The sequence below is a fragment of the Protopterus annectens genome, chromosome 5.part0 (assembly GCF_019279795.1).
Source record: "Protopterus annectens isolate FY-2018-M chromosome 5.part0, PAN1.0, whole genome shotgun sequence".
Taxonomy (NCBI): Eukaryota; Metazoa; Chordata; order Ceratodontiformes; family Protopteridae; genus Protopterus; species Protopterus annectens.
Genome location: NC_056735.1, coordinates 733,278,428 through 733,294,043, shown reverse-complemented (window position 1 = coordinate 733,294,043; position 15,616 = coordinate 733,278,428). Strand labels below are relative to the sequence as shown.

The following is a 15,616-nucleotide window of genomic DNA, read 5'->3' as shown; positions in this document are numbered from 1 at the left end:
CACGGAAGGACTGGTTGTCCGAGCAGGCTGGGACTGCTGCGACTTCGAACCACATCTTCTTCTGACCCTTTTGGTTCCTAGAATAGGGCCTCTGGGGTGCAGAGAAGCGGATTCCAACGGCAGACAGCGTCTTCCGTCCTTTTCGCTCTGGGCCAACGCCTCGCGAACGGTCTTGCCAAACAGAGGAGAACCATCAAAGGGGGGGCTCGCAAACAACGCTTTGAAGGGCTCAGAAAATCGCAGTGACGGAGCCAGGCCTGACGCCTAGTGACCAGTCCTGTCCCAAGCAGCTCTAGCGGCGCCTTCCGCTGCATGGGAGAGTAGCCGCAGAAGTATTTGTAACTGACCTAAGAGTGGCCATACGGGTGGAGTGCAGAACTCTGTCCTCCTCCGAAATGGACTCGGGGGGGGATGCAGCGTATTCCTTAATAAGATCTCGCTGCATCCTAATGACATGTGCCAAATAGTTCAGCGCCCTTACCGAGAAGGTCGCCGAACTGAACATCCGCTTCCCCAAGCGGTCCATCATCCGAGACTCCTTGCTCGGTGGGTGGACTGAGGACTCTCCTGAGCCAGTTCCCTCTTTGTGGCCGCCCGTCAACATGGCATCTACCGGAGGCCCCTTACTCCAATGGGCCAGGTCGGATGGCGGACTAAGGATCCTATCCGGTCTTTTGGGAATTGGCTCCACGGTGTCCGGTTCCTTCCACGCCCTGGTGGTAATAAGGTCCACCAGGGGGTCGGCAGGGGGGGACACCCAAGAGGTAGACGGGCCCGTTTCAAATGCCTCCAAGAACACGGACTCGTCCGAGGAAGACTTGGGGCAGACCACCCCCTTATACGGAGCATTTCCATGATGTCTCCAAAGGAGACATCCTCGGGGGGTGACCGTGGGGAGCCTTCCCCTTCCTCCAAGTCCGTGTCTTCTGTGAGAGACTCGGGGGAGTCAATGTGCCTCCTTTTGCACGTATGCTTACGAGGGACCACCGCTGGGGGGCTGCCAGAGGAGTCCCCGCAAGCAGCAATTTGCTCCATAGGAGCAACTTGGGGCACAGAAACGGGCTGTCCCAGGGGCCGGATGGTGGAAGCCTGGCCCAGTGCAGAGGGAGCGCTGGACGGAGCCGAACAAGTGCCGGGGTCCGGAGACCCTCAACAGAGCCCTCTCCACTACATCAAAAGCCGAAGGGGAGCCGACCTCGACCAAAGGATCCGACAATCGGCTCCCCCTCGGATCCGAAGAGTGGACCGGAGCCGGCGCCGGCGCGGATCCGGCGACAGTACGCCCCGACACAGACGGCGCCGAAGGAGCACTGATCCCCCCGGATCCGAGGCTCGGATCCAGGCTCCGAGAGGTCGGATCCGACGCACTCGAGGGCAGGGTCGGATCCGGTACCAGTACTATCGGCGCCGACCCACCCCGGCTCGGCTGCTCGGCTCCAGCTGCTCCGAACCCGGATAGCGGGTCGGAGAAGGAGCAATAGGCTTAAAAGGGTGTTGAGCTCCCCAGAGGGGAGGCAAGAGCACTCCCATCTGCATCTGGGCCTGGATGAACCTTCTCATCATCCGTCCAGATCAGCATCAGAAAGGCTATATGTAGATCTCGACGAGGCTACCAAGGTAGGCCTGGAGTGCCTCCTCGATAGCCTCGACGGAGATCGGGTCTCCTCCTCCTCAGGACCCGGTGAAAAGCACACAGGGACCGGAGCCGAGAAGGAGGAGACCGAGCCGACAACGGAGCCGGGGGAGAAGCCCGCTTGGCTGGCGGGCCGAAACAGAGGTCTCGGCCCGCCGCTTGTGGTGCTTCTCCTCCGTCCTTTTTTCTAGCATCCCTCTCCTCTCCAGAAACGGGAGGTTGAGTCCCAGGAGCAGGAGGGGGTGCCACAGGGGGAACAACCGTAGCCACAGTTGTTCCCGAAGGAGCGGAGGCCGGAGCCGAGTCTGGCGGTAAAAGACCCGCCAAGACAAGCTTGGACCTCCGCTCCCTCAGTGCCCTGGGGTTGAACCCTGCACAAATGGAACAACCAGATGTGAGGTGTTCAACCCCGAGACACTTAACACACCGAGTGTGGCCATCAGCCGGTGAGAGCTTATGGCCACACTCGGAGCATTTTGAGAAAATAGATTTAGGCTGATCAGCCATAATCTATAAAGCTACTAAAAGTAACTTAAACAAAAAGACACACAGGCCCAACACACACACTCTACGCAACAGCGAGGGGAGGGAAAAAAATTACTTAATTTAACTCAAAATAAAACTATCAAAGAGGGAAACCTAAACTTTCACACAGAAATACACAAAAAACTTTAAATTTTCTGTTTTAACAGGTAATAAATAACCACTTAGCTGAGAGCTATGAATACAAATCCAGTCACCAGCGCGGCAAACGAGATCTGAGGTCATGAGGGTAGAGCAGGGCATTATGGGTGAGGGGAGGAGCTGAGAGCTTGGATCCATAGCTGGAAAACCATGCCGGTTCGGATCCGATATCGGATCCATAACCCACAGGTTGCAGACAAATGAATATCCTACTTCAGATCTAAAGTTAACAATGTTGAAACTTTTAAAAATCGAAACACCTAATGTGCATTTCTGGAAGCACTTGAAGAATGAACTGAAATCAGAAAAATAATGTTTACATTTAAACACATCACTTAAAAAATAAATAAATAAATAAATAAATAAATATATATATATATATATATATATATATATATATATATATATATATACACATATATATATAATATATATATATATATATATATATATATATACATATATATATATATATATATATACATACATACACACACACACACACACACACAGACACACACCACGCACTTTTTCAATGTTTTTGCCGGGGTAAGCTCCCTTGCAAATTATATACATCAACCTTGAGATCACACTACACTGGGTAAATTTCAAAATCCTCACTGTACTGTGATCTCCGTTCACAATCATTAAAAATGCAACATTTTTCCCTACATGATGTGTTTAAATGAAAAAGTTGTTCTAACTGCAGCACAGTCTCCATTCAAAACCTCCGAGTGCTTCCGGACACGTGCATTAGGTGTTTCAATTTTTAAAAGTTTTGGCATTGTTAAAACACATTGATGTTCATTTGCGGTCTTTTTGTCCAGAGTTTCTAAATTTCGGTGTTATGGTATTTCAATCTACTGAAGTAGATCCATACACACACACACACACACACACACACACACACACAAACAAACACACGTGCAGTTAATTTGCATGACACTTCACTATCTTGACAGTTTTAAGTGCAGTATCAGAATGGCCACAGTTCATTTGACTGACAGTTCACTCTCTTGACAGTTCATTTTGTAGACAAAGGCTGATATTAGGGGTGGGAATGCATTTGTCGATTAGGGTTAGGTAAGGGGATACATTTTGTGTTGTGCAACAGTGTTGATGCATATGTGTGTGTGTCTGCCTTGGGATAGTGGTAGCAGTATGGAGTTTTTCTAAGGTAAGGTGCAGAGTTAGAGTTAGGGGGTAGGGTTAGGGTTAGCATGCATTAGTAAAGTAGTTTGGGGTATCAAGCCATTGATCTCTACTGCAAATACATCCAAAGTGCTCTCTCTCTGTATCTATATTTCCTCCTTTGTCAGCCGCATTCATTAAAATCTACTCATTCAGTTTCTTAATCAAGAAAGCTGCATAGTTCTTTCCTTCAGCAAATTCAAGTATCCCAATGAATTAATTTCTTTCTTCTACCTGTAACTTCCATGTCAACAATTCTGCCCTTCAGCAATTCGAATATTGCCTCAGCTGCTATCAGCCTGTTACTTGTCTCTCAATTTCAGGTCCACTTCAGCCAGGTGGTCTGAATGAAATGTTGTTTATTCCATTTATTACTTCTTTCCATGCACTTTCATTATGTATAACACAATTGAAAAAATATTTTAATAATTCCTCCATTATTACGTGGAATCTTTTCTCTCGCATTCCTGTACAGACCAAGTGTTGACTCTGGTTGATATGTACGCTTTCTTTGCATTTATTCCTTACAAGACTGACCAGATAAACTTTGGATCACCCTCTTCTACAAAACAGGCTGAATTATATAGATCATTACTAAATAACAATTTAAAATTTAGAGGAGGATAGAGCTCCATAGATTTGCTTTTCATATGTTTCTTACACCCACCAGAAATCCATCCACGAATTAACTTTGTCGCACAACTCAAATATTATCTGCGCTGTATATTAAATGAATGCTTCCTACCAGATTGAGAACATCCCGCTCAATCTGTTCCAACTTTCAGTAATCTTTTTCCTTCTGTACCCACATTCATGGCAGTTTTATTTTACCCATTCAGTTTTATATATCAGCACACTCTTGTAGGATAAAGATTTTCATATATAGTGATACTCAAGTTTAGCAGGTTCTCCTATCCAATATCCTATTCTCTCTCTTTCAACTATGCATGCAAACATGCCATACTGCCCTTAGAAAATATGCTGCCCACATTTCCCAGTCTCCCCCATTCCTCCCTTCCTTAAATTATAGTGCTCCTTCAAATATATTACAGGTTACTTTTCATTTTGGGTTTACATTCCCCCCAGTGGCTCTAACATTTAGCTCAGTCATTTTTGCCACTTAATCTTTCAATGTCACATCATTTCTGTGCATTCAACCTACCAGTCTAACATACCACTGCTATTATCAAACATTTTTCTTAATTTGTTGCTCAGAAACCCCCAACAGACCATATGAGACACATTTCTTTTTTGCTATTATATATTCAAAAAAAATAGCAGAGAGCCAGTACCATTTCCATACTGCAGTCTGTTACAGTTTTTAACAATTACAGCAAATAAACAAATTAGTCTCCATCCATCTGCATTATGGTCTACACTCGTACACAAGCTTCCACTGATTAATAAATTAAATTCAAAATCCCTTACTTCTCTCCTCTATTAAAAAATGCATACGTCAAAATGCATCTCTTTCTCTGAAAACGGGCCTCTGGCCCAGTTGGACATTCCCGGTCAATAAAATGTAATAAAATAATAATAAATACATTTCTGTGCCCATAATACATTAATTAGCGCTACCAATTATTACAGTTACTTTGAGATCCTTCCAATGTTCACCCACTATAATCAACATACAATCATATTAAACAACATAGTTCATTCTTTCACATCATCTCTGCAGTGAATATAGAGAAAATAGTGAAATATTAAATTTCAGCATTGCCACTAAATGTATACATATTTGGTTATTAACACTACCCAGTTAAATACACTAAGTAACTTGCTAACAATCATTAAAATCACATTGAACAACTTTCCACTTTTACTTAGTTTAACAGATGTAGTCTCACTAAATGTTATTGCTCATTTTTCTATATTATTCCTTCAGTTAATGTACAGCATAATATCAACTTTTAAGAAAGACATCAGATATATGCAAGTCTGTTTACAAACATTTCCTTCTAAATGGCACTAAGTAACCGGTGAACAAAATTAAAGCTATAATAATTAAACAAAATGAAAATCTGTTCAATTCCAAATGGTCTTAAGAGTCATTCTGCAAGTCTTATTATCCTCCTTTGCATCCAGATGCTGATCCAAATTCTCTGCTTGAGCTCCAAATGTCTCCATTCTGTTTCTCACTTCAGCCACCAGTTACTTAATCAGCATCAAGGTGACCCTGCTAGTTATATAAAAACTCAATATTCTAGACTACTATGGCATAAAGAGAGAAAGTCCTGACTATCATGCAGGTGACCCAAGTTCACACAGTGACTTGAATGCCTATAGAACTGGTCAGAAAGGATAGGAATGTCTATCTCATCCTGACTTGCAGGGGGGGGGGGGGCATCTCAGGCTTGCCACAAGGGTGACATCTAGCAGGATAATAGGTATTACCACAAGGAGTTCAAGCCTGCCAAGCCTGCTCTGTTATTGTACATCAGCTGACCAGTAGCTGAGGGAAAAAAGGACTGTGCAGGCATGCTTCCTCACAGGGACAGCAATGGTTGAGCTTGGAGGAGCTGTAGGGGGGGGGGCTCCTAAGATGAGGGGAGAAGGAAGGATAGGCTGCCGCCAAGGCCCAGCAAAATGCCTGTCCCCTACCACTTGACTATTGCCAGGAAATGGATGGTTGATTGCTATTCCCAGACAGGAATGAATGGCCTGCAGGTTTCTCACCTAGCTCCAGAATGCCAGTCTCCCAGAATGAATGGACTGACTGGGCACTGATAAGTGGAGACTTGGGGGGAGGGGCAGTGTCCATCAATTAAATCCACCTGCAACAGCTTTATGTACCTTTTCCAGGAACCCAGATATGTGCCATAACCTAAATTTTACTTTATCCAAGCTACTGGTACTTTCTTAACATTCAGCCAAATTAACTTATCCATGGAAAACTGCTGTGGTTTCTGACACTTCCCTATATATTTTTGTTTGGTACAAATCTCCTCCACATTAACAGTTTTAGCCAAAGTCTCTATTTTTCTAACATCCTTTAAGTATCAGGACCCTAAATGCACTCTAATCACTGAAACCCATATTGAATTATCTTATTTTAATCTCTAAAAAAATAATTTTAATTACCTGCAATGCACAAAGCTAACAGGAGAGACATCCAACTTTGTCAAGCTTTGCCCACTTTTCATCTGATCCTATTTCATAGCCAGTGGCCAGAACCAAACACCAAAGGCAATACAAAAAATTCAGTTAACATTACATAAATTTTACATATATAAAAAATTATACAATAATGCTGGGTTTACACAGGCTCTAAATAAATAAGCATGAATTTAACTACAAAGCAGTTTAGAAGAAAACCATTTAGATAAAGGCAGAGGAGTTGAGTCATGTTCTCAAGTGAGGGTAGAGGATCAGAAGACAGAGCAGTAAATTAGTGCAGTGATAGCACCAACTGTACTCCAGTCAAAGTTCTGGAGTATGGCAGTAAAGTGAAAATTTTAATCACAGAATTAATCATGCAGTTTACTGTCAATATAAGCCCCCACTCCTCATCTATGGTCATGGACTTCAGGTAGTGACACACAGTATGACAGCACAGACACAAATGACAGAAATGGAGTTCCTTTTCAGGGTCGATGGGTTCATTTCTCCATGACAAAGTGAGAAGCTTGTCAATCTCAGAGGATCTTGGAGTTTAAGCATTACTCCCCAGTGTTGAGAAGTGTCAGCTGAGGTGATCTGGGTATGTCGTGAAAATGCTAGAAAAATATACGTCCGGTATCACCACAGCTCTTTAATTTATAGTCCTTTATTCTTCACAGTACTTTAAAACAATGTAAGCGCTGTCGGGTTTTAACCAAACCCTTCTTCAGACATATAGCTAATGACAATTTTCAGAGTGTATTTAAATGAAAAAAGGTGCCAAAAAGGCTTCAGAACCACTTTTAAAATCTCAGTAAATACCATTGTTGCCCACTAGATGGACTTTTCAATGGAAATTCACTGTAAAACTTCAGAAGGCTTCAAAACCACTTTTAAAATCTCAGTAAATACCATTATTGCACACTAGATGGTATCAAAGACAAACTTTTCAATGGAAATTCACTGTGTTAAATAATTCAAGATCTACTTTGTTTCTAAAATGTATATAAAAAATGTATATATAAAAAAATAAATAAATATATATATATATATATATATATATATATATATATATATATATATATAAATATATATAAAATAATACAGTCTGAAACAATTACCTACTCTGATATCCATTCACTTCCAAAACTGTTCAAATGCAAACTTACTGTTAATTACACATCTAAAGACTCATCAAATAAAATGTTGTGACAGTTATTTCATACTTATTTATTTAATGTTTCGAGGGTCTATCTTTTAAAAAAGGTTTTACAGAGATTCTTTCATTCAAACCTATGCCTTTGTCTGACTGCATCCTGATTATTCATTTTATTTCCTGTTGCTCTGTATAATTCTTTATATTCCCTATTCTTTTGCTTCTACTTATTAGCTCTATCACCATAAATTTAAATTTATGACTTAGATCATGTTCTAGTGTGTGTCTAGCTAGAGCATTGGTCTCAACTTCTTTATTAATAGCATAAACATGCTCTCTTACTCTCTCTTAAGGCACGATTAGTCTTACTTATATAATAACTAGAGCATTTGACACAACTAGCTAAGTATATTAAATTCCTGGATTTACAGTCTGCATAGTGTCTAAAAGTATATATCTTTTCATTATCTGGATGTTTAAAGCTATTGGAACCTAGCATATATGAACATTGGTTACAATTTCCACAGGGAAAAGTTCCTTGTCTATCAGATTTTATTTTCTTTCCTTTGGTCTCTTTATAACATAGCAATCTTTTCAGAGATTTACTATTGCTGTAACCATATCTTGGTTGTTGACCTACAATACTACATATTTCTTCATTTGTGGTTAAAATTGCCCAGTTTTTACTAATAACTTTATTTACATCCATACTATTACTAGAATATGGTATATTCAATCTCATTTGTGTACCTGACCCATGCTGGTCTGTTTTTATAATATGTGTATTTCTATTGCCATAGTATGGTCTTCCTTTTCCTTTCCTATCTATCATCCTTGTGTCATTCAATACTTCTCTTTCTTGCATGGACTATCCCCTTGTAACAAATTCATTACTTAATTGTTGTAAAGTTTGTTCACATATACCATCTTCACTAGTCAGGTTGGATATCCTTATTCCTTGATTTCTAATTATGTTCTGATGTACATGTCTAGGGTGCATGCTTGTGCAATGAAGAAGACTGTTTTTCCTACAATCCTTTCAATATAGCGTAGTAGTAAGTCTTCCATTATCTTTATTTATAAATACATCCAAAAATTCGATCCCTGTTTTGGACCATTTCCCCTCAAATTTTAAAAAAATTAGTTGTTTGGTTTATATATTCAATAAATGAACTTAATTCTGTTTCATTGCCCTCCCATATGAAGAAGACATCATCTACAAATCTTTTGTAGCATCTTATATGTTGCGAAAATGCCTTGGTTACATCCATGAAATTTATACCAGGCATGGTAGCCTATGGTAGGAGGCTATGGGGCAGACCCAAGAAACAAACTCTCTTGGTAATGTGAAGGGGTCCCCAAAATCAGTTTGAGAGTGTTGTTGTGACAGTGAAGTTAAGGATACTCTGCTCAACTTGCAACAAAGGCCATTACCGCAAAAAGGATTTTTATGAAATGGATGAAAGAATGCATGAAAACAGGAAAGAGCATTTTGGCAACTATACTGGGCCCCTCCTACTGTCAACGTGGAAGACAAGTGCAAACTGGAACATTTACTAGTCAGGGATATCAGAAATACTTACAGAGACTGAAGGGACATTTTTGAAGCACATTCACCTCTAAAAGTGCCCAACTAATGCCTACCCTCTAATTCTCAATCTTTCTGATGATGATCTGGCAGAGGCATGGGACTGAGCATGGGCCCTGCCACTGATCCCATCAAAAAAAGAACCTTCATCCTCTTCTTAGTAGCAAGCTAAGTCTCTATCACATCTACAGACGTCTGTTATGAACTACTGGCACTTGTGACAATGCTCGAGTTTGTGTTTCTCTCCCAGGAAGAAAACGTATTTCCATTGTGAGTCTTGGTTTGTAATTTATCATCCAAAAGTGCAAGCAAAAGATTTACATTTAGGTAGTGAATGTGAGAACTTCATCAACATGTGTCAGAATGAGATCCAAACTGTAGGAGTGTCAGAAAAGTACTAATGAGCTCTGGGATTACATGTGTGATGACATGCAATGCCATAGCATGTACTGGCATTCAACACGGACACTCGTAAGCTTAAAACATTCTAAGAAAAAATGCTGAAGAGGATGAACTCAATCACAAACCCACAGAGGAGGGTGTTTGATGAACTACTCTAAGAATTCTTAAAAAAAGAATTGAAAAAAATGAAAAATAAAGGGTAATTGAAAATATGAACTATTAGAAGATTCAGTATAAAAACTCAAAACCTAATCACAATAAATATGAAAGATGTTCAAATGTTATTCTGTCAATTTTCTAATCATAAAGCATACCTTAAATTTATCAAGAACTTCAGTTAATCTTCTGAAAAGATCTTCAGCTTTCCTGTAAATTGTTAAGAAGCCATTTGCATTCCTGTCTATCATTATTGTGAAAACAGCTTCCTCTCCAGGATCGCTCACCCCCTTAAAATGATTAGGAATGGAGATGAATCTCTTCATTTCTCGGTAGTATTTAGCCCGTACTTCTTCAAAAGGAGGCTTAAACTGCAACCTTCCCTGCCTGTAAGGTTAGAAGACAGTAAAATGAGTGACATTTTAGACTTCAGCCAAGACTAAAGTAAACGTTTCTCTAAGTTCTCATTCAAGAAATAACCACTTAGTACAAAATTAATACAACCAATGCCTTCTAATCATTTAATACAAAGTACATATCACAAAAAAATAGATTTAAAAAAGCAGCATCTAACTTTGAAACTCTTACTTGAAAGTTAAATCAACTAAGATTTCTGCCAGATTCTCATTCAATGCCTCCAAGCCCATCTGATACTGATGTTCCAGTGCTTTGTAAAGCTGATGATTCCAGTGCTGCCTCCAGGCCTTCATATCACTTACTCGAAAACCCTAAAATTTAAATGAAAGGAAGTTTATTTTTTGCAGTACACTACAATACAAAACATGGCACAAATCTGTCAAGATAAGAAAATACATCTAAAAGTGGTGTACACAATCCTTACTCTGATTCTGGTTTCCCCTAGCTCTTCAGGCATGTCAGCACATGTTAAAATTATTCATGACCTACAGAACAGGAATACTTACTCTGTACTGCTGGCTCCTTTGTCTGAGCATCACTAGGCTGTGATCAGAAGTCTGCAGGAGTTTCCAGTTAAAGAAAGGGCATCTGACGCATGCCACATTCTCAAATCAGACAACAGTCGCACCTGAGCACAAGCTTCACCTCAAGAAACTATCATACAGCCTATTAATGCCTTCGGGATAGGTGACACAATGACAATCCTGTGACCAGGATTAAAGAAAAGTTGTGTAAAATCTTAGCATAATCATAGATCTCCTCCTCTTCCATGTTGCAGTATTCCACATGTGGGTTTACTCCTCTTGCTTCATGTATGCCCAGCCAGTATATAAAAATTTTCAGTCCCTATGTGGTGCACGTAGGACATCTGACGTGGCTATTGGAACGTGGGCCATGAAGTGATATCCGCATGCACCAGCCCTCAGAAATGAAAGTTGAAGTCACAGCCAGTCCTAGGAAGGGCAATGCCAGTTCTGTGCCATCCATAAAGGGAAATGCAACGTAATAGGAGGGGAAGGAATACTGCAACATGGAAAAGGACATCTATGGTTATGGTGGGGAGGAGGCCTAGAGCCTGTTGCCAGGAATCCAAGGAGGATAGCCCTGGCTCTAGAAATATGGTCTACTTTGTAATGCTTGGTGAAGGTATGTACTGATGACCAAGTGGCTGCTTCCAGAACAGAAGAGGTATCCAGGCCTTTGAAGAAGGCTCCTGAGGAGGCATTAGCCCTGGTGGAGTGTGCCTTGACAAAGCCTTGTAAAGATTTTCCATGGTATTGGTAGCAGAAGGTGATGGCTTTGGAAATCCATACCGAGACAGTCTGTTTGGTTACTGCCTTTCCCAAGGCTCTGGGATGGAAGGAGACAAACAGTTGGTCTGCTTGTCTGATAGATCTGGTTTTATGCAGATAAAACCTGAGTTGTCTATGAACATCCAGAGAGTGAAGGACTATCTCACTGTCCCCCTGTGGATTAGGGAAAAAGATAGGTAGATGGATGGCCTGATTCAGGGACAGGTCATTCACCACCTTGAGCATGAAAGAAGGGTTAGTTCCAATAGTAACCCTGTCATTGTAGAAAACTAGGTAGGGTGGAATGGCCATAAGGTCTTGTGCCTCTGAGACCCTTCTGGCTGATGTTAAGGCCACAAGTAGTAGTTTTCCATGTACAACGTTTTAGGGGGGCTTTGTCTGCTGGCTCGAATGGAGGAAGGGTAAGCTTTTCCAAAACATAATTAAGGTCCCATGGTGGAGGGGATGGCTTCCTAGGAGGCCTGAGGTGGAGTACCCCTTTGAAAAAAAAGCTTAGCAGGAAATCTGGATGCTAAAGTGGGGGGGTACAGAGGAAGGCATGCTGAAATTGCAGTAGCTCACATAGGTTAAGACAGCACTAAAGGAGTGTGGCTTGCAAGCGGGTCCAACAGTCTATTGTGACACCATATAGTGAACCTTTTCCACTTACAAAAGGTAAGATTTTTTGATATTTGGTTTCCTGGCCTCCTGCAGGACATTTAGCGCATCCTCATCATAAAGGTGTCTGAAAGAGATCAGAATCCTATCAGCCACAGGGTGAGGTGAAGTAGTTGCCACTGTGGGTATATCTGGGATCCCTTGTGCTGTGCGAGAAGGTCCACTCTGAGGGGTAACTTGTGGCGATTGCCCTTGGACAGTTGTAGAAGTATGGGGAAACAATGCTGTCTTGGCCAGTAGGGAGTCACCAACAAAATTTTTGGTCTGTCCTGCTAAACGTTTAGCAGGACCTTCTGAATTAGTGGGAAAGGGGAAGATGCACATAGAAACTTCCCCTTCAATTAAACTGAAAAGGCATCTGTTGCTACTGCCTGTGGGTCTGGTATCCTGGTGCAAAATCCAAGAAGTTGCCTGTTGATGGAGGAGGCAAACAGGTCTATTTGAGGAATACCCCACCGGTTGACCAAATCCAGGAAGACATCCCTGTGAACCATCCATTCGTGATTGTTTGTGATGGTTCTGCTGAGACAGTCTGTTTGGGTGTTAAGAAGAGAAGGAATGTAGACCACCTGCAGAGTCAATGCCTGTCAGGTGGCCAGTTCCCATACTAGAAGAGCGAGTCTGCAAATGAGGTATGACTTGGTTCCTCACTATTTGCTGAGATACCACAGGACCATAGTGTTGTCTGTGAAAATCTTCAGGGGACCCTGTTGGAGACAGGGAAGGAAGGCTCAAAGAGCCAGAAGAACTGCCCTCATCTCTCAAAGTTGATGTGTTCTCATTTGTGTGGCTCTAGCCACATACCCTGCACTTTATGATGTTCCAAAGTTGCTACCCAGCCCAAATCTGAGGCATCTGTATGCATGACCTGTGCGGGTTGGGGTAGTTGGAGGGGAAGACCTGGGATGTGGGTCACTTGTGCCAACCACCACTAGATTTCTAGTTTGAGGCAGGGAAGGAGAGAGATCCTGTACTCCACAGGGTGGGTGTGTTGGGTCCAGACTGACCGGAGATACCACTGTAGCTTTCTCATATGCATTCTTGCAAGTGGTAGCATAGGTATAGTGGCTGCCATGTAGCCCAGGAGCCTGAGGTACTGCCTTGCTGTGAATTCTGTTTCTTGGAGGACAAGAAGCAGATGCTGTCAGGCTTTCCACCTTTAGGGAGGGGAAGAAAGCCTTTCATCAAGTCTGTGCGAATTTGCCACCTGAGGAAGACAATGTCTTGAGTGGGCTCCAGGTGAGATTTTGGGAAATTTATCTCGAATCCTAGGGACTGTAAGAGTGACACTACAAAGTGGATGTGTAGGAGGGTCTCTTTGATGCCTGCCTGAATTAGCAGGTCATCCAGGTAAGGAAATGTGTGTATTCCGTTTGTCCTGCAATAAGGAATCACTGGAGCCAAGCATTTTGTGAAAACCCTGGATGCAGCAGAAAGCCCAAAGGGCAAGGCAGAGAATTGAAAGCGAGACTGACCCACTAAGAACCTCAGGTATTTCCTTTATGTGGGTCTTACAGGGATGTGAAAGTCAGCATCCTTTATATCTAGGGTAACCATGAACTTTAGCGGGAGGAGGAGGGGAAAGAGGGTAGGAAGAGTCAACATTTTGAAGGTTGGGACCTGTAGGAATAGATCGAGATGGGACAGGTTTAAAATAGGCCTCCACGGTCTGTCCTTTCCGGGTACCAGAAACATTCTGGAGTAGAAACCTCTTCCTTTTCCTGCTGTAGGCACTGGTTCGATGGTGCCCGGAGCCAGCAGAGCTTGCAACACAGGTTGCAGGAGGTCCAGTTGTGATGGAGGTTGTAGGATGCCTTTTCTTTTAGGTGGGTTGAGCCAGGACATGAAATATCCTTTCTGAAGGATTGTCAAGACCCATTTGTCTGATGTGATGCGAGTCCACACAGGGAGGCAGTTAGAGAAATGGACTGACAAAGGTAGAGAGGGAGGGGGTAGAGAAAGCAAGGTTGGCAGGTAGTCAAATGCTACCTGCCCTATCTTGAAAGGGCAGCCTCTGGCTAGAGGAGGAAGAAGCTCTAGCAGAAGGGGGTTATTTCCTTGTAGGCTTTCTATGCCTTGTGGAAGTAGTAGGACGGAAGTGTTTTCTTATGAAATGAGTTCTATCTGGGTAGTTTCTTTGAAACTTCAGTATTGGGGAAACCAGCAGGTGTTTTAGGTCCTGCATTTCTTTCACTTTCTGCTGAAGTGACTTATAGAGGTCAGCCCCTTTAGCTCCAAACAATGCTGTATTGTCCTGGGGGCATCAATAAGCTTAGACCTAAAGTCCTCAGGAAGTGGTTGTAAGCATAACCATGAGTATCTCCTTAATGCTGAAGCTGATGATGCAGACCTACCTGAGGCTTCTGCAGCATCATAACTGCACTTGACCGAGTTCCTGGTAACCTGGGAGGTAAGGGCCAGAAGGGAGGTCAGTGAAGCTTTGGCATGACAGTCTGGAATGTCTGCCAATTCGTTGGTGTTTTTTCCAGGAGGAATAGAACATGCTTAGCCACGAGAGTCTGGTAATATGTGGCGCTGAAGGACAAGGTAGTAGAGGTGTAATTTTTCTTACCCAGACGTTCCATGGTTTTGGTGTCTTTGTCGGCATGGAGTATAGTGGTCGTGGGTAACAGCTTAGAAGCCTTGTCTGTAGAGATGGAGATAGTGGCTGGGTCTGCAGGAGGGCACTTAAGGAGGTGCTTGGCAGTGTAAGGAACTTTATAAAGTCTGTCCGGCCTGCGAGGGGCAGGAGACTGAGAATCTGGATTTAAGGATGTTGGGGAGAAGGCATCCAGAAAGGCAGGCAAGACGGGCTTGGGGAATCCATCTAAATAAGGTCATATCTTTTTTGGACCTCAGACATTTCAAAGGATTCCCACTTGAAATAGTCTTTCATTTTAGAGATGGTTCCTGAAAAGGTTAGGTCCTCAGCTGGGGAGTCAGAATTGAAAGATTACTCGTCTGGGGAACCATACCCCAGGGGTGAAGAGATTTGGGAAGAATATGATAGTGATTCTTCAGAGGAAGAATCAAATAGTTCTTCCTCTTCCCTAATAGTAGGGTCTGGGGGTTGAAGCCTAGGGCTCAACAGTGGAGGAGGGATCCTAGTACTCCTTGTAGAAGAGGGCCATAAAGATACTGAATAAACTTTGACTGAAAGCCTGCCTGCCAGGCATGCTTTCAGAAGGGGAAGTGAGGTGTTTTCTATTTTCTTTCTTTTTAAGGGGCCTAGCCAGTGTCTGAAGGGTAGAAGGCTTAGATTCTATATATAGTAAAGGACTGGAGGGATCCAACGGACCCTGCAGCAATCGCTGGTT

The 15,616-nt window shown here is 42.5% G+C and overlaps 1 protein-coding gene across 2 annotated transcripts in view; it reads right to left on the bottom strand.

Moving 5' to 3' along the window:
• DYNC2H1 (dynein cytoplasmic 2 heavy chain 1) overlaps positions 1–15,616 on the bottom strand; it is a 6,555,988-nt gene that overhangs the window by 4,798,931 nt on the left and 1,741,441 nt on the right. For both annotated transcript variants that reach the window (XM_044072582.1, XM_044072581.1), the window contains 2 exons: positions 10,501–10,640; positions 10,071–10,299 (listed from right to left, as the gene is read on the bottom strand). In XM_044072582.1, the coding sequence (XP_043928517.1) occupies positions 10,071–10,299; positions 10,501–10,640 (369 nt within the window). The remainder of the gene's footprint in view (positions 1–10,070; positions 10,300–10,500; positions 10,641–15,616) is intronic.